The sequence below is a fragment of the Zingiber officinale genome, chromosome 6A (genome assembly GCF_018446385.1).
Source record: "Zingiber officinale cultivar Zhangliang chromosome 6A, Zo_v1.1, whole genome shotgun sequence".
Taxonomy (NCBI): Eukaryota; Viridiplantae; Streptophyta; class Magnoliopsida; order Zingiberales; family Zingiberaceae; genus Zingiber; species Zingiber officinale.
The window spans coordinates 88,620,286-88,644,164 of NC_055997.1; the positions used below are offsets into that span (position 1 = coordinate 88,620,286).

At 40.4% G+C, this 23,879-nt stretch overlaps 2 protein-coding genes across 3 annotated transcripts; one reads left to right on the forward strand and one right to left on the reverse strand.

Moving 5' to 3' along the window:
- Nucleotides 1–944: 944 nt before the first annotated feature.
- Nucleotides 945–2,660, reverse strand: LOC121994166 (B3 domain-containing protein Os03g0120900-like). 2 transcript variants are annotated; one of them, XM_042548298.1, is made up of 2 exons: nucleotides 2,290–2,660; nucleotides 945–2,227 (listed from the first exon to the last, which is right to left on the reverse strand). In XM_042548298.1, exon 2 carries the CDS (start codon nucleotides 2,143–2,145, stop codon nucleotides 1,048–1,050), a length of 1,098 nt encoding a protein of 365 aa, XP_042404232.1. In that variant the 5' UTR covers nucleotides 2,146–2,227; nucleotides 2,290–2,660; the 3' UTR covers nucleotides 945–1,047. The 2 variants fall into 2 exon arrangements, with proteins under 2 accessions (XP_042404232.1, XP_042404231.1); XM_042548297.1 differs by having other exon boundaries at nucleotides 945–2,218; nucleotides 2,290–2,654.
- Nucleotides 2,661–21,118: 18,458 nt separating this feature from the next.
- LOC121994167 (B3 domain-containing protein Os03g0120900-like) lies at nucleotides 21,119–22,407 on the forward strand. The gene has a single exon (XM_042548299.1). It carries the CDS (start codon nucleotides 21,179–21,181, stop codon nucleotides 22,262–22,264), a length of 1,086 nt encoding a protein of 361 aa, XP_042404233.1. The 5' UTR covers nucleotides 21,119–21,178; the 3' UTR covers nucleotides 22,265–22,407.
- The last annotated feature ends 1,472 nt before the right edge of the window (nucleotides 22,408–23,879 follow it).

The following is a 23,879-nucleotide window of genomic DNA, read 5'->3' on the forward strand; positions in this document are numbered from 1 at the left end:
TATTAATGAAAGAACAGTATAATTAGAATATATTTAATTACACCACATCACATCCTGTACTTGAATTCTTTTATAAATATGAAAGTGATTGTGTCAGTTTAAAAAATTCATAATGTTCAACTCATTTTGTACATGTATATATGCTTTAAACTAGATAGCAGCAAACCATTGATAGCAGCATATTAATTAGCAAAGTAAAGATTTTAAGCTAGTGATCAATAATGCCTTTGTTTTCAGCATATATATAATCGCCAAGCTATAGTTATATACTAAGTAAATAATCCTCATTTTATTTCTCTAAAATATTGCAGTTGAGATTGTGATAACTAAAACTAAATCAAAATTCAAATTTTCAGCTTTGTTATCATATGCTTAGAGAGAGGAACATAATTCAGTTCTGCAAAGATGCCAAACTGCATAACACTAACACAGAGCTGAAGTATCAGGATCTTTTTCAAAAGCTTAGATATATCATTGCAGTAATCTCAAGACCATGAGATGCCATTATCATCAGAACTGGAAGGTTTTTTGTTTTCACTCAAGCAGAAATGAGATATTCATATATAGTTCATGAACACAAAGACTAGTATATATGCAGATCAAGAGGAAATCTATATATTGAAGTATGCGTAAAGCAAGAACTTGTTCTTCATTCAAACAGTGTCATATATATTTGTATAGCTTCAAGGTTCATAATTATGAAGTTCAGTTATCTTCAGCAGCATAAGAACATTAAAAGAATGCACGGTGATGAAATGAAGTTTATGAAGAAGGAATAAGGAGAGATATTTTGAAATGGTCTTCTTCTTCTGTCATCTTTCTATGAATCTTATGTCGATTGATTAATTCCTTTCTAGCTAATGGAGTAACGCAATGTATTATTAAATAACTAATTATTCGAATAGAATATATATCTATATATATAAGTAATTAGCTTTTCTAAATTGATTAATGTTCAGCATCTGAATTGCTCATGAGGATGATGCATGCATACATATTGTGTATTATAATTAAGTTGTCTTCTCATCGATCGTCTCCTGTTATTCTTCACAAGTCAAGGTCCAATGTCAAGTGGTGTTCTTCGTGAGCCGACGGCGACGAAGAGGCTTGCGAGGGCTCCTCGAGGAACGGGATGAATCGCTGCGTAAAAGTCGACAACCGCGGTGCGGTAGTACTGCTAGTGGCTGATAGATCGCCGAGGAATTGGCCGGCTGCAGCATTGCAGGCGACGTCAGATTCGGCGCAGCAGTCGAGGTTGACTCCGAACAGCCTCACGCGCTTCGCTGCTGCGGCCGCCTGGTTCCGACCCAGCGGAAGGGAATTGAGAACCACCGATGGGACCCCGAGCTGCGGTTGCGGTGTCCGTGGCGGACCGCCGGCAGCCATCGGAGACCCGAAAAAGAGGAAATGACCGGGAGAGGTCTGGTATCCGTACGGCGACGCCCGGTTGTGGTGGTCGTAAGAAGCTGCCGCCGGAGGGACGAAGAACCGGGCGCCGCCGCCCCAGGGTGTCAGCGGCGACCTCGCTGCCAATGACGTCACTCCCACGAAAGAGGGCGGCAGGCGTGGGATCCGGCCGTCGTGGTGCTGGTTTTCCGGGCGCCGCCGCCAGTCGATGTAGAGGTTTCCCCTGTCGCCAGGGTCGTCTCCGACGCCGCGGCCGAAGGAGACGACGTCCCCGGCGTCGAGGCGCTTCTCCTTCACGAAGCGGCTCCAGCCCTTGGTCATCACGTAGCTCTGGCTGCTGTTCCAGTAGGAGTAGCGGAAGCGCCACGACTTCCCCGTCCGGTCATCGAAGCTCAGCAGCATCCCTTTCTCGTTGCTCGCCGGATTCAGCGGGAAGTACTTCTCCGCGTGCTGCTTGGGGATCACCAGCCTGTTCAGCTTCCCCACGTCGCTCGGCGTCACCACCTTGTCGAACATGTGCTCCTTATTCTCCAAGAAGAAGCTATAATTAGCCCTCTCTTGATCAGCCCGTCCTGCTACGCCGGCGGTTGTCTGACCGACCAACCTTCGGAGCGGCGCAGAAGAGGAGGAAGCATATGGTTGTGAACTATTAGTAACCGAGGAAGGATCATGCTTCGACTCCTGATCATCGTTGATCATGTAAAAGCCATCTGATCTTGCTCTCGAATTGAACTCCATCGACAATTGAGATCACTAATTGTGAAGCTCTTGCTGTTGACTAGTGACTATAATTCATGTGCCATGTGAATTTCTGTACAATCTATACATATGATCAGGAAACGAATTGCATACGAAAAGGGGGAGAGGAAATTAAATTGGTACCTTGAGCTTTGACTACTGAGGGAGAGGTAGAAATTAGTTGTAGCTGGGAAAGGTAGAACCATGAAAGCATGTCTACGGTCTGCTTGGCTTTGTTTCTGCTTCCTCCCTAGCTTTCCTCTGCCAATCCATGAAGGTTCCCATAAGAAGGGTGCATTATTGTCGCCTCACAGTAAACCAAACAGGAATAATAGAGATGGACAATGGAGAAAGCTAAGAGAGAGGAAAGTAAGAGAGTAATAGTAGGTTCGATCGTTCTTTATAAGGAAGTGCAAGAGAGGAGAGTGTAGGGATATGAGCCCATGAGCTTTCTGGTTGCATTCATGTGAGCTTGTCCTTTTCATCTCAGCGAGTGTTCAGATACATGAGTTGTGCTAAACCCCTAAGACAGGCCAGTTCCTCTCTAGATATCCTAGATCCCTCCCTTGATATGTCAAGGTGTTCACACATCAATGAGCTCTCAATGCCATCTCTCGCATCATTTCTTTTACTTACTTTGATCATTAATTGTGAGGATGAGGAGGTTGGAATTAGGGGTTGACGAAGGCATGAGCTGACTCTAGGGGGTGGGTCAAAACTTTTGTTGTACTGCTTTGGCCGGTCGCCACTATTAAAGTCCCAACAGTGGAGATGGGAATTAAGAATGAGACATAATGGAGGATTTCTCTTTCTCCTAGCATTCTGTTTCCGATCCTTCCTTGTCTCCCAAAATCCATGGGGGCCGGGACGGAAAGATTCCTAAGGCCAACCAGCTGATTATTTTGGACGATTTAATCATTGATTATTAAGTCGAAGTAAAAGAAAAAGAGGACGCAATAAATAAAAGTGATTTGTCAAATTTTATTATGGATCTATAGATAAGCAATGGACGGTGCAAGTGCGTCGAGTACAAAGGGAAAGATGATCGAACCATCCACAGAAAATTAAAGTAGGGCTGGAAGATCCCAACATCGACCATCATGATGTTTACGTATTAATGTACATGGACTGCCACAGAGAGGCGGAGGAAGGCCACGACAGGGTTAGCGAGGAAGAGAGTAACTGAATCTTTAATGAAGACAGCAGAGTTTTGTCCCAACCCAAATGGCAATCTCATGCATGTAGCTACTAGCAGTAGCATGTGCAGTTCTCTAGCCCTATATGCCATTAAATAACACCCACAACCTTCTTCCCCAAAACTCTCCCTCGATCGATCACCTTCCCTGAGCTAGCCAACAATTTGGTATATATCATCGCCACTGCCTCAATTTAGCTAGAGTACATCGCCAAGGGCTGGGAAGGAGAGAGGAGGGTACGTAGTGAGAGTGTGGACCATTAATGGTGAATGAGATTTCTATACGAAGAAGTAACTTGGGAAGGAGGCTAGTCCTAGATGCAGTTAGATTGGCAGTGTACGTATGTAAACATGTGAGAGTACTCTCGATCCTAGAGATGTGAGTGGAGCCTTGGCACACTTGGAAGCATGCACCATGCATGCATGAAGCAATAAAGCTAGCTAGCTAGCTAGCGTTGGTTCAGCTAGCAGCTTCATGTGCCAGGTCTGTCATCGACACCATGGAGGAACCTCAATGATCCATACATGGATCAGTGTATCTCACAGGTTGTGCCACTTGGGAGCTCCCCATGCAGTCTCCCAATGGAGCTGGATTATTGGCGTTGGGCCACCTATGCAGTAACACATGCTTCAATAATTCAATGGCCGTGGAGATAAAAGGCTGTATGATGGGGACCCCTCCCTCTCTTTAATTTCTTTCTCATTATTTCTCATCCCATTTTCATTACTCTTTAATATTAATTAAAGGATGACAGAATTTCATTATAAAATTTCGACAGATACCTGCCTTTTCTCATCCTTTAATTAATGTAATGATCGACTATAAACTTATTCTTTCATTTACCTTCTATATAATGTAGAGAGGTGCTATAAGAGCTTAAGGAACACTTAAAGTGAACATAATTATTTTTTTTACTATAATTTCTTATCACATTCTCTCATGGAGAAAGTCTCTTCCATTTCTTAGCCAACTTAATGGTTAACTATAAATTGATGTCATAATTTATCTTCATTTATATAATCCGGAACGAACTATAAAAAATATTTAAAAGGAACTTAATCATCTCTCTTACCCTTTCTTATCATTCCATGATACTGAATTGCATAATGAAAGCGTCATTAAGAGTTAATAATGCCGATTAAATGATTTATTTTTCACCTCATCCAGCACCAGTAAGTGCATCATGCCCCCTCTCCATTAGGCATGAGACGTTGTCATATGAGATCTTGGGGTCGAAACTCGGCGTGTCCGAGTATGCTTCTTCCGTGTCTTGCCACCTGTATTAATGGCTAGTAGTCACCAGTAATTTATTTCCTCCGTGTTGACTTAGGGACAGATTGATGGGAGTGCTAGGGATAAACGAATGATCACCTTTTGCCATATCATGACCCCCTCCATTTGTCTCCTCTCCTTCTTCTTTGGATAGGACACTACTCATCTCCTGTCATGGCCTCCTGTAGTCCCTTTATTTTTGTCTGATGCATTACATGGCTATACCATTAGAGCTCAATATAATCATATTAATTGTTTGTGAATGAGATTATCGACGGATGAATCATCGATGAACTATCTTTTAGATGGACAAAGTCACCAAATGTTCAAGCTAAGAAAGAGAAGGAAAGAGAGAGTCGGATTACCAGGAGCACCTGTTATACCTGAGAGGGAAAATGAGGGTTAGAATGGAGGGGCATGTCTCAATTTAGTCATTTCGACACTCAAATCGTTAGTCTTAGGTGGAGAGGGAGAAGATGAACAGTGAGGAGAAGATGCAATTGTTATATGTGTGTGTTTGTGTACCTTTGCCTACAAGTGCGGACTCCTTTTATAATACTATCAAAATGGTACTTCTCATTAATTGAACACCATTTCACAGTAAAGTAAATGTTTCATCATCATATCTCCATGGTATCATATAATCACGCCACATATATTTTGTACCTGTATAATCATATATTGCTCGACGTGCTCTAATAACTCATATATTATCCCATGTGGTGTACCACTTATGACGTCATTCCACGAGATCGGGAAGACTGAAAGAATGAGTTGGGAGTTCTGCAGGTGCAGGGAGCGTCGAGTTAGCGAGGTCGAGTAGGGAAGAAGCTGTCGGATAGGCAGAGCAGAGCAGAGCAGAGCATAGTAGAGCAGAGCATAAATAGTTGATCCCCTGGGTTGGATAGATCGAATTGCAGGAGTCAAGTGGACTGACTTAGAGGAGTCGGATGAACTGACCTAGGAGAGTCGGGTGAATCAACCTAGAGGAGTTGAGTGACTCAAGGGGTCTTTACTTTGACTGCTACCCTAGTTGACTTTTGACCGGCCAACAAGGCCCGACCTCACTACGTGTAAACCAAAACAAGGAAATTTGCGTGATTTTTCTTAATTATATGTACAAGTTTTTTTATTTCTTTCATTATCTATATCTATTTTTTTAAAATAAAAAAGTATATACACTCTATTAATATGATAATTAATACAATATTTAAAATTTCTAATTTGTTTTCATAAAATCCAATAATTTTTATAAAATCAATTGGACTAGTCTAATGCATTGGCGAAACTAGCCACATAGATCGGGCGGGCCAAATATAGTAACTTTGGACTAGCTATAGTCAAGCTACATGAGCTAATTGGTTAATTGAGTCTCCTGATTTGATCTAGACACGAACAGTTGATGGGGCTAGATAGGTCAGCTAGGTGCCTATCAAAATGAGTAGTTTAGACAAGAAATGAATTAATTAGAATGGACCAATTGGTTGTTGGTCAGACTAGATGGACCGATCGGGCTGTCCGACAATACGAGTCAGTCAAATTTATTTGATCAATACTACTTATTAGACTATAGATGATTTGGTCAAGCCAATCAAACCAAATAGGTTGTTTCGTTTAGTGTCGGCAACATGCCAATTCAATCAAACCAATCAAGCTAAGTTAGGCAGGATCGAACAAAAAAGTCCCTTTGAGATAGGAATGATCGGATAAAATTTATCTCTATTTTATTTCTTAGAAATAAATATGGAATTCATTATCATTCCAAAAAGATGAGATGCCTAATTACATACTATATATTCACAAATCGAGTCCACTGATCACAAGCGTATCATTGATGAACTTTTCATCATCTCCAAAGTGGTCCATTCCTACGACTCAAAGTGTAGAGAGGGCCTGAACATTGTCTTCCCCATCTGCTTCTTCATCTAATGCCCTCTCCACTAGAAAATGGCCTTGTAGTCTTTGGATTTTTAATTAAAGGGGATGAATTTAATAAATTAAAAAATTAATACAACACAAAATATTTAGCTTTTGATTTTAGTTGTAACAATGATCTCCAAAGTTTATGTATGACTCAAAGTCAATGAAGCATTTATGATTTCATTTCCTCATAATATTTAACATTTTCTATTTTGATCTAAATAATTATCCTAACTAGCAACCTAATAAAATAAAGTTTATATTTTATAACTTTTCTTCAATTAATGAAATATAAAAGAAGAAAGGAATAAGTTACTTCTCTTGTTGTTATTATGGTTGGACAAAGGGGAAAAAGAGATGCTTGTAAAGGGCTACTCGTTGGAAAAAATAAAAGTAAGATAGTTGCTTTTGAGAAAACAAAAAAGAAAAGATAGGGAGGAAGAAGTAAAAGAGAAGAGTTTTACCTTCTTCGTTAGTGATCTCGTCTGAAATCAATGAAGGTTGGACTACTGATGAGGTGATTGGAATGTGTCACATCCAACATACCTAAGCCCACGAAGGTGAGACTTTTTATAACACAAAGGGGTGATGTGTCACATCCATGACTATCAGAGGAGATGGTGAACTTCTGACAAGATGTCATGTCATGGTAAGGAGAGTGCCCCATCGTCGTATCAAGGAGTCATGTCACCCATATTTGGTACCGTAGAAAATCTCTTGGGATCACCCTACGTCTACCATACTACTCCATAGGTCACATCAGTCCGCATGCTAGGACGCGTAGATATTTAGGCTTGGGGGAGAGACGTCGAGTCAGAGTGGAGGTGAGTCAGAGTGTTTGATCGGCAGAGCCAATGGGACATGAGCTAAATACTCAGGAGCTAACCCCCTAGATAGGACCAACCGAAGACTGGGGGGTTAGCCTTTACTGGGAAGACTACCGGTCGACTCAGTCGGGAAGACTGGTGGCAGCTCGACCAAGAAAACTGGAGGGTTGGCTCAGTTGGGAAGATTGATGAGTCAGCCATGGTAGGTTGGCTTTCACTAGGAAGACTAGCGGGTTGACTTAGTCGGATGAGATGGTCCCATTGACTTTAACCCAATTGGGCATCTGATTGACTTTCATTGCATCCGTGGTAACTTTTCATACTCACCGTATCGGTTAGTAACCTCGACTAGATTTGATGAACTCTACAATGACACAAAAAGAGCAAGATAAAGCAAAACATGACTGATGGTCTCTTTTTGTGCTTGCTCGGGCTCCTCCTCTCTAGAAAGCTTGGGTTGTTCTTTCAACTCATGAGATCTGACATCCTGAGATGTAACACTGATTAGAACTTAGGTTGGTTTGTCTGCACAACTTCTCGACGCTCAAGTCAATCACCGAGAAGAAGGAAGAAGATAAAGTAAAGAAGAGGAGGAGAGAAGCTTAGTGGAGAAGAGATGCCTCCGCTTACGTGAATAAGAAGATCAACGTGCCTGTGACTTACCTCCTTCCACTCTTTATACAACCTTCCAAATGGGAATTTACATTAGCTATTTGCTTGAGGAGTGATTAGGGGACCAGGTCTGATAACTGTCACCTGCTTCTATATTCATCGATCGCCACGTATTATTAATCAGAAACTTCGAAGCTTCTGATGCTCGACGGAACTTGATAATGTTGGACCGCATTGGTCGGCTAGAAGAGGAGGTTGAATAACCCTAAACAAACACAAACACAAAATACCCTTCTCGAACTTATAACTTAAACACTTGCATAAAATTAAATAAAGAAAGCAATAAACTAAAAGAATAGGCTCATAGACTTGACTTGGTTACAACCAGGGAGGTTGTTAATCCAAGAAATGAATCGCATACTAAAAATATCTCCTTCAAGCGGAGAAGCCTCTTACAGTAGTGAAAGCGGAAAAAGAGAAGCTAAACTAGAAAAGGAAGCTCACAAGTGTTGTATTACTAATTCTTGTTATGTTAAAAAGCTTCTGGACCAAGGCTATATTTATAGCCTTGGTTGGGGCGCCTGGAAGGGTTCCAGGCGCTTGAGAGGGGCCAAAATTTTATCTCGTTCGCAACGGATCGTGTTTGACCACGATCCGATCAAAATCAAGCTCCGAGCGCCCGGACCACTAAATTCAACTTAGTTGACTTTTGGTTCGGGCCCTATGCTCTGGTGTTGCTCATCTCAGTCCGGGTCTTTCGCTCCGGCTCCACTCGCTTGGATGATTTCAGCCACTCGAAATAAGTTTCACTCGAACCCAAATTCAGCCTTCTCGAGCAACCTTCCGCTCCGGCTTCTCGTCCCTCAGAAACGTTACGTTGTGCGCTTCCTTCTCGTCCGCTCGCGTACACTTCCACAACACCTCGTCCCTCAGACACACCGAGCCCATCGACTTTCTCCCGTGTCACCCTTCTCACTAGCTGCGTCTTTTGCTCGACTCACTGTGCTCCTAGGATCCTGCACACTTAGACACAAGGTTAAAATACCACAAGATCTAACTTAACTTGTTGATCACATCAAAACAACCTTGGGGTTCCAACAGATAATATTGCTTGTCAGAACTTAATAATATTGTTTGACAAAATGGATTGATTTCCATAGCATCGTAACTTTGTTTTACTGTAGCTCACTATAATAGTGTGATATTATAGCATGAGAACGTGAGTGTTCGGAGATTAATATGATTTCCAAAAATTCTGTAGCATTATTGTAGCTATTGTAGTAGTGTTGTATTGTAGCATCTAGGCACTTGGATTGCTCGGAGAAAGAATGATTTCTAGAAACACTATAGCAACATTGTAGCAGTGTTGTATTGTAACATCTAGGCACTTGGATTGTTGGCAGAAAGAATGGTTTCCAGAAACATTGTAGTAACACTGTAGCAGTGTTGTATTGTAGCATTTGGACGCTTGGATTGCTCAAAAAAAGAAAGATATCCAAAGACACTGTAGCACACTAAAGCTATTGTAGCAAACGGTAGCATTTTGAGATTTCCAGAAACACTGTAGTACACTGTAGGTACTCTTGCAGTGAGCATTTGGACACTTGAATTACTCAAAGAAATGCTTGGTGAAAGAATGGTTTTCTAGAAATACTGTAGTACTTTTGTAGCATTACTATAGCTACTATAGTAGTGAGCATTTAAACACATGAAATGCTAGGAGAAATGGTTTTCAGAAACACTATAGCACCATTGTAGCAACTGTAACAGTGATTATTTGGACACTTGAATTGTTTAGAGAAATGCTTGGAGAAAAAATGGTTTCTAAAAACACTATAGCAGTGGTGTTACTATAGCATCTGAGAATGTAATTGCTCGGGAGAACTTATCCATATTGTTTGGCGGAACTTAGTTATATTATATGAAGGAACCTAACCATATTGTTCGCCTAGCTAGGTCTTTGTCATATTGTTCGACAGAGTTTGCCCTAATACTTGAATGAAAATAATCTCAAAACTTTAGATGATAACCCCATTACTCGGGAATAAATTCAGTTACTATCAGATGCCCCTCCTTCAAGTTAAATTGAGGAGCACAATCAAATGAAGTCCGATAAAGAAGTGTTTAAAAATACTTGGTTGGGGGATAAATCCAATTACCATTAATGACTATTCTGTTGGATATTGAGACCTTAAATGGACCAAAATGATTTAGAGGAAGGAAGTCATCAATTGTTGAAAGTCATAATTGACTTCAAAATTGAAATCTACGATTCGCGTAGATAGATTTAGACTATTAATTTGCTCAAAACCGATTAAAGGTGAATGAGAAATTAATGTTTAAAGTCAGCCCAAAATAACATTTATTATTCATTAATAAAGTGCATGGGAGAATAGTCCCACATCGAAAATTCTCGATGTGTATTCTCTACTTATTAATGAAGATGTGTTAATGGAGTTAACACAAAAATAAAGGACAGGTTACCCCTTAGCCCAGGGCGAGCAGGTGCTCGCACCTGTGAGCCCGCCACCCCCCACGTGCGCACGTGCGTAATGGGCGCTTTGTAGGCGCACTTTGCACTTCGCACTTACGCATCGTCGTGGGCAAAGGGAGATGACTGGACAGTTGACTTAGGGAATGGATGACTACCGTTGATCAACGTTGATCAAATAGGTATGATGGATCGCTTGTGATGCGATCTAGAGCGTTGGATCGCAAAGAGTAACGATCTGACGGCCTGGGATGAGACTTGATCTGAAGCATCGAATCAATGGATCCAGATCCGATGGCCGATGACAATAGGCGGGATCTGAGGGTCATAACTCCTCAGATCCGATGGATGAGATTGAAGTGGGCTTGGTGAAGGGTTACAACCCTTTAGAATGGATGATCTAGATCGATCCAGCCCAAGGAACACATCCACTCACCCAAAGGACAATCAACCTCTTCATTCAGTATAAATAGAACCCTCCAGATGATGGAAAACTCACTTAATTCACTCAATCATCTCTTCTCTTCCTCAAGCATTCATCTCATCTTGTGCATTCAAGAGTCCAAGAAGTCTACTAGAAGGTTCGCTCGTCTCGGAAGTCGGAGTGCTACGATTCCGAGACGTTCGTCGTCATTGTATCTTGGGAACGAATTGCAACAATCCGTTAAGCATCGTAGCGGAGCAATATCGTTTACGGAGATAGTGTCGAACACTATCCTCGACGATCAGTTTGCATACTCCAGAAGCTACCCGGGACTCAACAGTCGTAAACGATATTCCTGCAAACTGATATGGCTACCAACGACATTCCGACGGTCGTTCCGACCGCCATTCCGACAACCATTCCGCACGGAGAAAAGCCGGAGAAATTCACCGGAACCGACTTCAAAAGATGGCAGCAGAAGATGTTGTTTTATTTAACAACGCTAAACCTTGTACGGTTTTTGCACGAAGACACGCCAGCCGCTACGGAAGGTAGTAAGGCTGCTAGCGATGCGTGGTCTCACGGAGATTTTCTGTGCCGCAATTATATACTCAACGCCTTGGACAACACGTTATATAATGTATATTGTTCTCTGGAGACAGCAAAATCTTTGTGGGAATCCCTTGAGAAGAAATACAAGACCGAAAATGCTGGATTGAAGAAATTCATCGTCGGTCGATTTCTGGATTTCAAGATGGTGGACTCAAAAAGCGTCTCATCTCAAGTCCAAGATATGCAATTAATACTGCATGATCTGGACGCCGAAGGCATGAAGCTGAACGAGACATTCGCAGTTGCTGCGGTAATTGAGAAGCTCCCTCCGTCATGGAAGGATTTCAAGAATTACCTAAAGCACAAGCAAAAGGAAATAGGGCTGCAAGACCTGATCCTGAGGCTACGAATAGAAGAGGATAATCGAAAGTTATCCGACTCCAGAGGAACCAAGCGGACTATAGACGAAATGTCCAACCTGGTCGAGCCGAACGCCAAAAAGCCGAAGTAGTTCAAAAGGAAGGCTCAAGCAAAGAAGTTCAAAGGCTCCTGCTACAACTGTGGAAAGGCAGGACACCTATCCAAGGACTGCAGACGCCCAAAGAAGCCAACCAAGGGGCCAAAGGATGTTGCGAATCATGTCGCAACCTCTCTTGAGGACTTGGATCTCACTGCGGTTGTATTTGAAGCCAACTTGCTGGATATCAACCCGAAGCAGTGGTTCATTGATACTGGAGCAACTCGTCATATCTGTTCCGATAAAGCGATGTTCTCCAAGTATACTCCAATAAATGGCAGGAACCTCTATATGGGTAATTCCACGACGTCGCCAATTGTTGGACTCGGAAAGGTTGTTCTGAAGATGACGTCCGGAAAGGAGCTAACACTCATTGATGTACTCCATGTTCCCGACATCAGTAAGAACCTAGTTTCTGGAGCGGCACTAGTTAAGGCCGGATTTAGGCTAGTGTTCCAGTCAAACAACTTTGTACTTACGAAGAATAATATCTTCGTAGGAAAGGGGTACCTAGAAAAGGGTCTATTCAAAATGGTTGTAATGCCTGTACTCCGAAATATTGATGGTAATAAAATAAATGCTTCCAGCTATGTTGTTGAGTGTTTTAATTTGTGGCATGATCGACTCGGACATGTGCATAATAATACTCTTAAACGTCTCGTCAAATTAAATTTATTACCAAACGTCAATGTTGACGGAACACACAAATGTGAAGTGTGCGTGGAAGCAAAAATGACGAAACTACCTTTTCATTCGGTGGAAAGGTCAACGACTCCTCTAGAGTTAATACATAGTGATCTATGCGACTTGAAATTTGTGCAAACTAGAGGAGGTAAAAAGTATTTTATTACTTTTATTGATGACTGCACAAAGTTCTGTTATGTCTTTCTTTTAAGAAGTAAAGACGAAGCCCTAGAGGCATTTAGAACTTATAAAACAGAAGTTGAAAATCAACTTGACAAACGAATTAAAATAATTCGTAGCGATAGAGGTGGAGAAATATGGTGCACCGTTTAATGAATTTTGTTCAGAATCTGGCATTATTCATCAAACAACGGCACCTTACTCACCTCAATCGAACGGTGTTGCCGAACGTAAAAATCGGACACTAAAAGAAATGATGAATGCCTTGTTGATAAATTCAGGCTTACCTCAAAACTTGTGGGGGGAAGCAATATTATCGGTAAATCACATTCTCAACAGAATCCCTCATAAGAAAAATGATAAAACTCCATATGAACTATGGAAAGACCGCGAACCATCGTACAAATACCTGAAAGTGTGGGGGTGCTTGGCAAAGGTCGAAGTACCTAAACCAAAACAAGTAAAGATCGGACCTAAAACGTTCGATGCGATATTTGTCGGATATGCCCATAATAGTAGTGCATATCGTTTCCTAGTTCACAAATCAGACATTCCTGATATACATGTGGGAACAACCATAGAATCTCGGAATGCGATATTCTTTGAAAACGTATTCCCAAATAAAAAGGGAAACGTTGAAAGTGATAACAACGGAAGTTCAAACAAAAATGACGTTACCGAACTTAGCTGTTATAAAAGGACTATTGACGATCAAAGTGAAGAGCCACGTCGTAGCAAACGGGCTAGAGTTGAGAAATTGTTCGGGCCAGATTTCATGACTTTCATGTCAGAAATGAAACCAAGAACATTAAGTGAAGCTCTCTCTAGACCCGATGCTCCAATGTGGAAAGAAGTTGTCAATAGTGAAATTGAGTCTATCATGAATAATCATATTTGGGAATTAGTAGACCTTCCTTCTGGTAATAAACCATTAGGTTGTAAGTGGATACTAAAATGTAAGTATAAAGCTGATGGATCAATTGACAAGTATAAGGCCAGACTTGTAGCCAAGGGGTACAAGCAGGAGGAAGGTCTTAATTACTTCGATACATACTCACCGGTGACAAGGATTACGTCCATACGAGTGCTAATAGCCATTGCAGCACTGTATGACCTTGAAATACATCAAATGGATGTTAAGACTGCATTCTTAAATGGTGAGTTGGAAGAAGAAATTTATATGGAGCAACCCGAAGGGTTCATTGCTCCTGGAAATGAGAAAAAGGTGTGTCGACTTGTTAAGTCGTTGTACGGACTTAAGTAAGCGCCTAAACAATGACACGAAAAATTTGACAAAGTAATGCTGTCAAACGAATTCAGAATAAATGAATGTGACAAATGCATTTATGTCAAAAACACACCTGAAGGCTATGTAATTGTCTGTCTATACGTAGACGACATGCTAATAATGGGCAGTAATCATGATGTAATCATGACTACAAAGAAAATGTTGACCAGAAATTTTGATATGAAAGATATGGGTCAAGCAGATGTTATATTGGGAATTAAAATTCTCAGGACATCAGAAGGGATAGTTTTAACACAATCCCATTATGTAGAATTTGTATTGAAAAAATTCAATGCGTACGATCTCTCTACAGTGAAAACACCTATGGATCTAAGTCAACACTTAGCGAAAAACCATGGTGAGACCATATCGCAGTTGGAATATTCTCGGATAATATGCAGTTTGATGTATCTCACAAACTGCACACGTCCGGATATTGCCTGTACGGTCAACAAACTGAGTCATTTTACGAGTAATCCAAACGACACCCATTGGAAAGCATTGATGCGAGTTCTCAGATATTTGAAATATACTATGAACTATGGATTACATTATGGATAATATCCCACTGTGTTGGAAGGATATTGTGATGCTAATTGGATATCAGATACAAAAGACTCCAAATCCACTAGTGGATATGTATTCACGATCGGTGGGGGAGCAGTATCTTGGAAATCCACTAAGCAGACTTGCATTGCTCGGTCAACTATGGAATCCGAGTTTATAGCACTAGACAAAGCAGGTGAGAAGTTGAATGGCTGCGAATTTCTTGGAAGATCTAGCTGGGTGAAACCTGTGCCTGCCGTACTAATCCACTGTGATAGTCAATCGGCGATTGGAAGGGCACAGAGTAATATGTATAATGGGAAGTCACGACATATACGTCGTAGACATAATACCATTAGGCAGTTGATCTCGAATGGAGTGATTGCAATCGATTATGTTAAGTCTAAAGATAATTTGGCAGATCCTCTAACGAAGGGGTTGAGTCGAGATCAAGTATACTGCTCATCAAGAGGAATGGGATTAAAAATCTACAACTAAAAACGACTGTAGCGGTAACCCAACCTTGTTGACTGGAGATCCCAAGATCTTGGTTCAATGGGACAACAAAGTTACAGAAGTTGTGGTCCAGCACATTAGATAGTTTATCTCTATCCCAATCCTAGGATGAATTTGTGCTGTCCTACCTCATGTAGTGAGGTTAAGCTTATGCTTTTAGTGACTTCTATACCTGATAAGGTGGAGTATGGTAGGATACTCTTGATAGAAGTGTCACCTATGTGAGTGTGAAGACAGACCGCTTCAATGAAACTCATGAATCCAAGATGGTATCCATGGTCGAAACGGAACCAACCATGAGAACCTAAAGTAGGTGAGATAGATCTCTGTGTGGGTGTTATTGTCTCAGTATACACCAACAGCTGAGCAGTTCAAGACATCACGTTCACTGCGCAGCCTAGTATACTCGATAGCATTTCACTACGGAAGGTTCAAAGCCACAAGCTACCGCTCCCGATGCAGTGACTTATCGATTGGACTCTTGTAAAATGTCAGCATGCATACACGCATTGCATTAATTTCCATTCATGTGGGGGATTGTTGGATATTGGGACCTTAAATGGACCAAAACGATTTAGAGGAAGGAAGCCATCAATTGTTGAAAGTCGTAATTGACTTCAAAATTGAAATCTACGATTCGCGTAGATAGATTTAGACTATTAATTTGCTCAAAACCGATTAAGGGTGAATGAGAAATTAATGTTTAAAGTCAGCCCAAAATAACATTTATTATTCATTAATAAAGTGCATGGGAGAATAGTCCCACATCGGAAATTCTCGATGTGTATTCTCTACTTATTAATGAAGATGTGCTAATGGAGTTAACACAAAAATAAAAGGGCAGGTTACCTCTTAGCCCAGGACGAGCAGGTGCTCGCACCTGTGAGCCCGCCACCCGCCACGTGCGCACGTGCGCAATGGGCGTTTTGTAGGCGCACTTTGCACTTACCTGACGTGGCAGCACCTATACGGCATCCTCGTGGACAAAGGGAGATGACTGGACAGTTGACTTAGGGAATGGATGACTACCGTTGATCAACGTTGATCAAATAGGTATGATGGATCGCTTGTGATGCGATCTAGAGCGTTGGATCACAAAGAGTAACGATCTGACGGCCTGGGATGAGACTTGATCTGAAGCATCGAATCAATGGATCCAGATCCGATGGCCGATGACAATAGGCGGGATCTGAGGGTCACAACTCCTCAGATCCGATGGATGAGATTGAAGTGGACTTGGTGAAGGGTTACAACCCTTCAGAATGGATGATCTAGATCGATCCAGCCCAAGGAACACATCCACTCACCCAAAGGACAATCAACCTCTCTTCTCTAAATGATGGAAAACTCACTCAATTCACTCAATCCTCTCTTCTCTTCCTCAAGAATTCATCTCATCTTGTGCATTCAAGAGTCCAAGAAGTCTACTAGAAGGTTCGCTGGTCTCGGAAGTCGGAGTGCTACGATTCCGAGACGTTCGTCGTCGTTGTATCTTGGGAACGAATTGCAATAATCCATTAAGCACCGTAGCGGAGCAATATCGTTTACGAAGATAGTGTCGAACACTAGCCTCGACGATCAGTTTGCATACTCCAGAAGCTACCCGGGACTCAACAGTTTCTAGCGGTGCCAATAAAACCCTAGAAAACACAAGAAGAGGAAGAAGATGCAAGGGTCGAGGGCTGCTCTAGTAGCTGGAAGAGGGAAGCATATGATGTTATGTTTCTTGCTTGCTAGATAAAAGAAAGGGAAGAAAAGAGAGCTCTTATGCTTGAGAAAAGAAGAGGAAAAAACGGTAAGTTTACTACCATTGGAAAAGCAAAGAAGAAAATAGGGGAAGAATAGGAAACTAAAATATAAAAGAGAGGGATGAGAGACGATGGCGGTGTATGGCAAGGTGGGGGCTACAATGTGCATAAGGAGAAAAGGGAGATTTTTTTTTTAAATATCCTAATTGGTTTTTATTGATCGAACCCGTTTGAATCTTAAAACTGGATTGATCATAACTTGATCAAATCAACTTCAAATCAATTCTGATTTGAACCTACATAATCCTTATCTCTAGAGATGTAAATGAACCAAGCCGCACATGAGCTATTCTAAGCTCGATTCGATAAAAGCTTATTTGAGGTCGTTTAATGAGGCTCATTAATATAAACAAATTATGCTCAAACTTAACAATACTCGGCTCGTTAGCTTGTAAACATGCTCGTTAGTAAATTCATGAATCAATTTTTAAATGAAAAAATAATAGTTTTATATTGAATTTATAGTTTTTACATTCTACTTATTAAAAAATATAAACACATATATTAAATTTATTTATTAGAATAAAATTATAAATTTTAATAAAAATATTATAATTTTCTCTAAATATATAATTTAATTTTTAATGAATATTTAAATTTATAATTTATATTTATTAAACTCGTTTAGGCTCAATAAAAGCTCGAATACGCTCGTGAGCCATGAATATATTCGTTAAATAAAGCTTGAGTTCGACTCGATTATAAACGAGTCAAACTCAAATATTCAAAATTCGGCTCGACTTAGCTTGATTACACCCCTACTTATCTCCACGACTCCCGTTAGATTTAGTTCGAATTAAATCTAATTTAAATTTAGTACTACGATCACTTTGTATTTTATTCTATGATTTAATTCATCAATTTATTATTATATATTTTATTTTAAAAATTCAATATTACCAATTGATATTTAAGTCGAAAACTTTTTAAATATATAGTCAATTCTAATTTTCCAATGATAAACAGTGATGAATCAGTAGCTAAGTAGCGGGGTGAGGTATAATATTAATTTTTTTAAAAAAATATAAGCCGTCGCCCCACTTGGCTACGCCGCCCTCATGGATATGCCTACTAGCTCCTCGATCCTTCTCCCTCCGGCCTCACCTCGCCTTGCCTCGCTTGCCTGCCCGGCATTGCAAACCCCCACGATCATGTACGCATGAGCTGAGAGCGACCTGTCACACAATCAAATTAAACCCCCTTATTCCTCTTGCTCTGCCTCGACAAGCAAAGCATGCACATTAATTGCATCTGTACCGATTGTGATCAAAGATAGGGCCTAACTCGAGGAGGAACGAGTGGAACTCCTGACTTGTCTCTCTCACCCTATGTAAGAATACAAATGCGACTAATTAAGGTTTTGCTTGGGACCATCGATGTATATGCCTATTAGTCGACTAATTAGTTGGGGTTTAGACACATCGCCGTGACTGTGTCTGCAGTTGCGCCCACTGATGAGTCTTGGGGCATTACGTATTCATGCTCATGCATATGCAGGGTCGGGGGACAAAAATGGCAGACGATATTGATGATGAAGGTGGTGGTGTGTTGCATGGCATACAGGGGACATGGTCAGGCAGGCAGCTCTGAGACGACGACGACGACGACTGATCTGCTTGATTACTGTTTTTGAAGATGCCTACCTCTGTATATCTCGATCGGTGGCTTGCTTTTCGGTTTGCTGTAGGCGTACTGTAGGCTTTGAACCTGGAAGATGTGTGAATCCTGAGACCCTTGAGCAGCGCATGCAAAAGGGATTAATATTGCAGTGAGCTACGAAGCAGCCACCCGTTCATTGACAACTTAACTTTGCTTTTGTTCACTGCAGTAAGTCCTCGCAACAGGCCAACAGACCTAAAGAGCAATGAGATTTAAATGTGCATATATAAGCTTGTGCTCCAGATTTACTTGAAAAGTGAATTAGAAGAAAAATTCTCCTCCTTTATATTACATTAATTGCTGCAACATGAAGGGAGAAGGCGACCTATAGAGAGAGAGAGGTCCCCTCAAAAAATTATTGTCCTTATCTGCACCATTGGAAAGTTTTAAGCTCGAAGAATGTGTTATAATGAATGAAATGATGAATGTCACATATATACAGTGATATTTACTTATTTTATTACTCTAATAGGAGTTTTTTTTTAGGCGCTGTCATTGTAGATGTGGGCCACGTAATGAAAAGTGATTTATTTGTTCTTGGTATTCTTTGCGGTTTCAGTATCTCTGTCAATTCGTCCTAAGGACAACACGGAAGAGGTAAATCATGGACGGCTACTAGCCTTTGGAATAGTGACTAGCACATAAGGGAGGTATTTATCTCGACTTTTACCGAGATTCGAATCCCATATCTCATTGTGACAACACCTCATGCGCTAACCACTAGACCCATCCGAGGGAACATGTTCTTAGTATTCTTGTCAATTCACACGGAGGAATTAAATTATAGATAACTATTAGTTATCATTGCAGATGGCCAAGGAATGAGGAAAGGATGGATGTAAGTCACGTGACGATATGGAGAGAGTTCCAATGAATACTCATCATGATATTAGATATCCATCTTCCTATCCATACTCATCAAAGGATCAAATATCTTTTATACTAATAATTTTTCTTTCCATCCCACCCCATAATTATTATTCAATAAAAGTATATTATAATTAACATCATATTAAAAATTATTATATATAATTAAAAAATAATTAAACATTTATATAACATATTCCTAACGCCAACAAAAATTGTTAATGAATTTTAAGAAAAGAAAATTTTCTTTATATCTAATCAGGTATTCGGATTAGATATTATATATCACTAGTTCTTCCATACCTTTCTCCATTTGGATTAGATATCGGATCCTTCATTTAAAAAAATTGTCATCCCCTGGCCCTCCCATAGTGGAAGGGATCGGAGTTCTCTCATTTTCGGGAGCTTCTTCTTCCTTCCTTTTATTTTTAATTTTTTAATTAAAATATTTTTTTTATTTTAAATTAACAAATTAATAAATTTTTTATTTAAGTCTTTTATTCGATGTTATATAAATTTTTTTAAATTATTAATATTATTTAGTGATAATTTATGAATTTAAATTATATTTATATATTAAATAAAGTATAATACGAAAGTGTGAGACAGTAGTTGTTTTGAGATTGTTTTTATAGGGAAGAGATACATAGAGATTTTTCTTTTAATGTGACCCTGACGTAGTATTGAGGAAGCTCTCGGAGAGCAACCATATATAATCGCCCTTACAAACACCATATGTTGCGTGGACCATTAATTAATATTTCTTTAATCGTCCAAAAATCCAAAATAAAAAACAACAACAACAACACAAAAAAATATTCTAGCCTTTGGAATCTTTCCCTCCCCCATGGATTTGGGGAGGCGGAGTAAGGTCGTTAGGAGAAAGGGGAATCCTCCATTGTCTCCTTCTACTGCTGGACTATAATAACAGTGTCGACCGTCCGAAACTGAAAGTCAACTCATTCCATTGTCAAACCCTAATTCCAACATCCTCTTCCTCCCTGCCCGTGTTTAATGGTTTCTAGCTCATCACCTACTAGCTTAATTAATTACAATTACATCTTTAATGATCAAAGTAAGTAAGAGAAATGATGTGTGAACACCTTGACATATCAAGGGAAGGATCTAGGATATCTAGAGAGGGACTGGCCTGTCTTAGGGGTTTAGCACAACTCATGTATCTGAACACTCGCTGAGATGAAAAGGACAAGCTCACATGAATGCAACCAGAAAGCTCATGGGCTCATATCCCTACACTCTCCTCTCTTGCACTTCCTTATAAAGAACGATCGAACCTACTTACTTTCCTCTCTCTTAATTTCTCCATTGTCCATCTCTATTATTCCTGTTCGGTTTACTGTGAGGCGACAATAATGCACCCTTCTTACGGGAACCTTCATGGATTGGTAGAGAAAAGCTAGGAAGGAAGCAGAAACAAAGCCAAGCAGACCGTATACATGCTTTCACGGATCTCTCTTTCCCAGCTACAACTAATTTCTACCTCTCCCTCACAAGTCAAAGCTCAAGGTACAAATTTAATTTAATTTCCTCTCCCCCTTTTCGTATGCAATTCCTTTCCTGATCATATGTAGATTGTACAGAAATTCACATGGCAGATGAATTATAGGCACTAGTCAACAGCAAGAGCTTCACAATCAGTGATCTCGATTGTCGATGGAGTTCAATTCGAGAGCAAGATCAGATGGCTTTTACATGATCAACGATGATCAGGAGTCGAAGCATGATCCTTCCACGGTTACTAATAGTGTACAACCATATGCTTCCTCCTCTTCTGCGCCGCTCCGAAGGCCGGTCGGTCCGACAACCGCCGGCGTAGCAGGACGGGCTGATCAAGAGAGCGCTAATTATAGCTTCTTCTTGGAGAATAAGGAGCACATGTTCGACAAGGTGGTGACGCCGAGCGACGTGGGGAAGCTGAACAGGCTGGTGATCCCCAAGCAGTACGCGGAGAAGTACTTCCCGTTGAATCCGGCGAGCAACGAGAAAGGGATGCTGCTGAGCTTCGATGACCGGACGGGGAAGTCGTGGAGCTTCCGCTACTCCTACTGGAACAGCAGCCAGAGCTACGTGATGACCAAGGGCTGGAGCCGCTTCGTGAAGGAGAAGCGCCTCGACGCCGGGGACGTCGTCTCCTTCGGCCGCGGCGTCGGAGACGACCCTGGAGCCGGGGGAAACCTCTACATCGACTGGCGCCGCCGCCGCTCCGAGAATCAGCACCACGACTGCCGGATCCCCCTCCTGCCGCCCTCCTTCGCGAGGGTGACTTCATCGGCGACGAGGCAGCCACTTGCACTCTGGGGCGACGGCCTCCGATTCTTCGTCCCTCCGGCAGCAGCTGCTCACGACTACCACCACCAGGGGTCGCCGTACGGATACCCGACCTCGCCCCGTCATTTTCTCTTTATCGGGTCTTCGATGGTTGCAGGCGGTCCGCCACGGACACCGCAACCGCACCTCGGGGTCCCTTCGGTAGTTCTCAATTCCCATCCGCTGGGTCGGAACCAGACGGCGGCCAAGCGCGTGAGGCTGTTCGGAGTCAACCTTGACTGCTGCGCCGAATCTGACGGCGCCTGCAATACTGTGGCCGGCCAATTCCACGCCGATCTAGCAGCGACTAGCAGTACCCCCGCGCCGCGGTTGTCGACTTTTAAGCAGCGATCCATCCCGTTCCTTGAGGAGCCCTCGCAAGCCTCTTCGTCGCACGACGAACACCACTTGACATTGGACCTCGACTTGTGAAGAAGAACAGGAGACGATCGACGAGAAGACAACGTAATTATACACTAACAAGGAATTAATTAATCCACGGAAGATTGATAGAGAGATGACAAAATAAGAAGACTGTTTCAAAATATCTCCTTATTCCTTCATCATAAACTTCATTTCATCACCGTGCTTTCTTTTAATGTTCTTCTGCTTCTGAAGAAAACTGAACTTAATATTTATGAACCTTGAAGCTATACAAATATATATGACAGTACTGTTTGAATGAAGAACAAGTTCTTGCTTTACACATACTTCAATCTATTTCCATATAGTACTAGTCTTTGTGTTCATGCACTATGAATATCTCATTGTTGCTTGAGGGGAAACAGAAAACCTTCCATGCCTGATGACAATGGCATCTGATGGTCTTGGGAGAGCACATTGTGGAAAGGTCTGTAAGTCCGGCCTAATTAATCTTTAGTAAATATATACTTCATGTTGATGAAATGATCTAATTAATTAAGCTTCTTAAAAATACATTGATGCTTCAGCTAGCCTATGTGTTTTTTTGTTCATTTTTTTTTTTACTGAACAATGATCTTTATATGCAGTTCAGATCCTTCTCTCTAACCATAGGGTACCAAAGCTACAAAGTTAACCTTCTATTTGGTTTGGGTTTTCACAACTTAAACTGCATGCAAGAAATATTTTATTGAAATAAAAAGAGGATTATTTAATCAGTAACTAGCTAGTAATTGATTATATATACCAAAAACAAAAGACCTTCATATTTGATGTAGCAAAAGTGATTAGGTGGCTCCCATAATCTATCTCAAATTATTTAAAGAAAGATAAATTATGGGATCAATTTATAATTAATCATCAAATTATCAAAAGATGAGAGGAGTTTTTTTCTCCTATGACACACGCCGGTTGAGAATTAATCTCTTACACTTATTATAGCATATCTATCATCCTCTAACTAACTAGGCATCCAAAAGCATCCATAAATTTAGGTGAAATCATGCAATATACTCTGATGAACAATAGCACTGATGAAATAATTATATACCAAGCACTATAGAATAGCCGAGATTAGCAACTAAAATTTTGATAACTAATCGATTTCTATTTGCAATTAGCGACCGAATTATTCAGTAAAATATTCTATAAAAATATTTTAGAAATTAGTTTAAAAATTAATTTTAAAATATTTTGAAAAGTCATTATTTTTTAAATCTTTGAAAAACTTCATGCAATATTACTTATAAATTTAGAAAGTCTTAGAAATTATTTTACAAGTACTTTCTAAAAAGGATCTTATAATTTTCTTTAGTAAAATTTTCTGAAATAACTTTAAAATGAAATTTTTGACAAATTTAAGTTAATTTTTTTTCATTTAAAATAGTTTACTTAGAAAAATAATTTTTTTACAGCTTTACTTCAAAGATGCTCCTAAAAATAATTCCTTAGAAGATTTTTTTACCTTTGAAAAATATTTTTTCAATCTTTTTTAGAAAAATGTTCTTCAAAATTATTTTGAAAATTTTGACCAATTTTACTTAGAAATTTTTGAAATTTCCTCATAACTTTACTTACAAATTTTTAGAAATCTACTCAAATATTTCAATTTTCTTTAGAAATTTTA

Coding starts and splice junctions, on each gene's coding strand:
- LOC121994166 (XM_042548298.1), bottom strand. CDS start 2,145: ATGGAGTTCAATTCGAGAGCAAGATCAGATGGCTTTTACATGATCAAC.
- LOC121994167 (XM_042548299.1), top strand. CDS start 21,179: ATGGAGTTCAATTCGAGAGCAAGATCAGATGGCTTTTACATGATCAAC.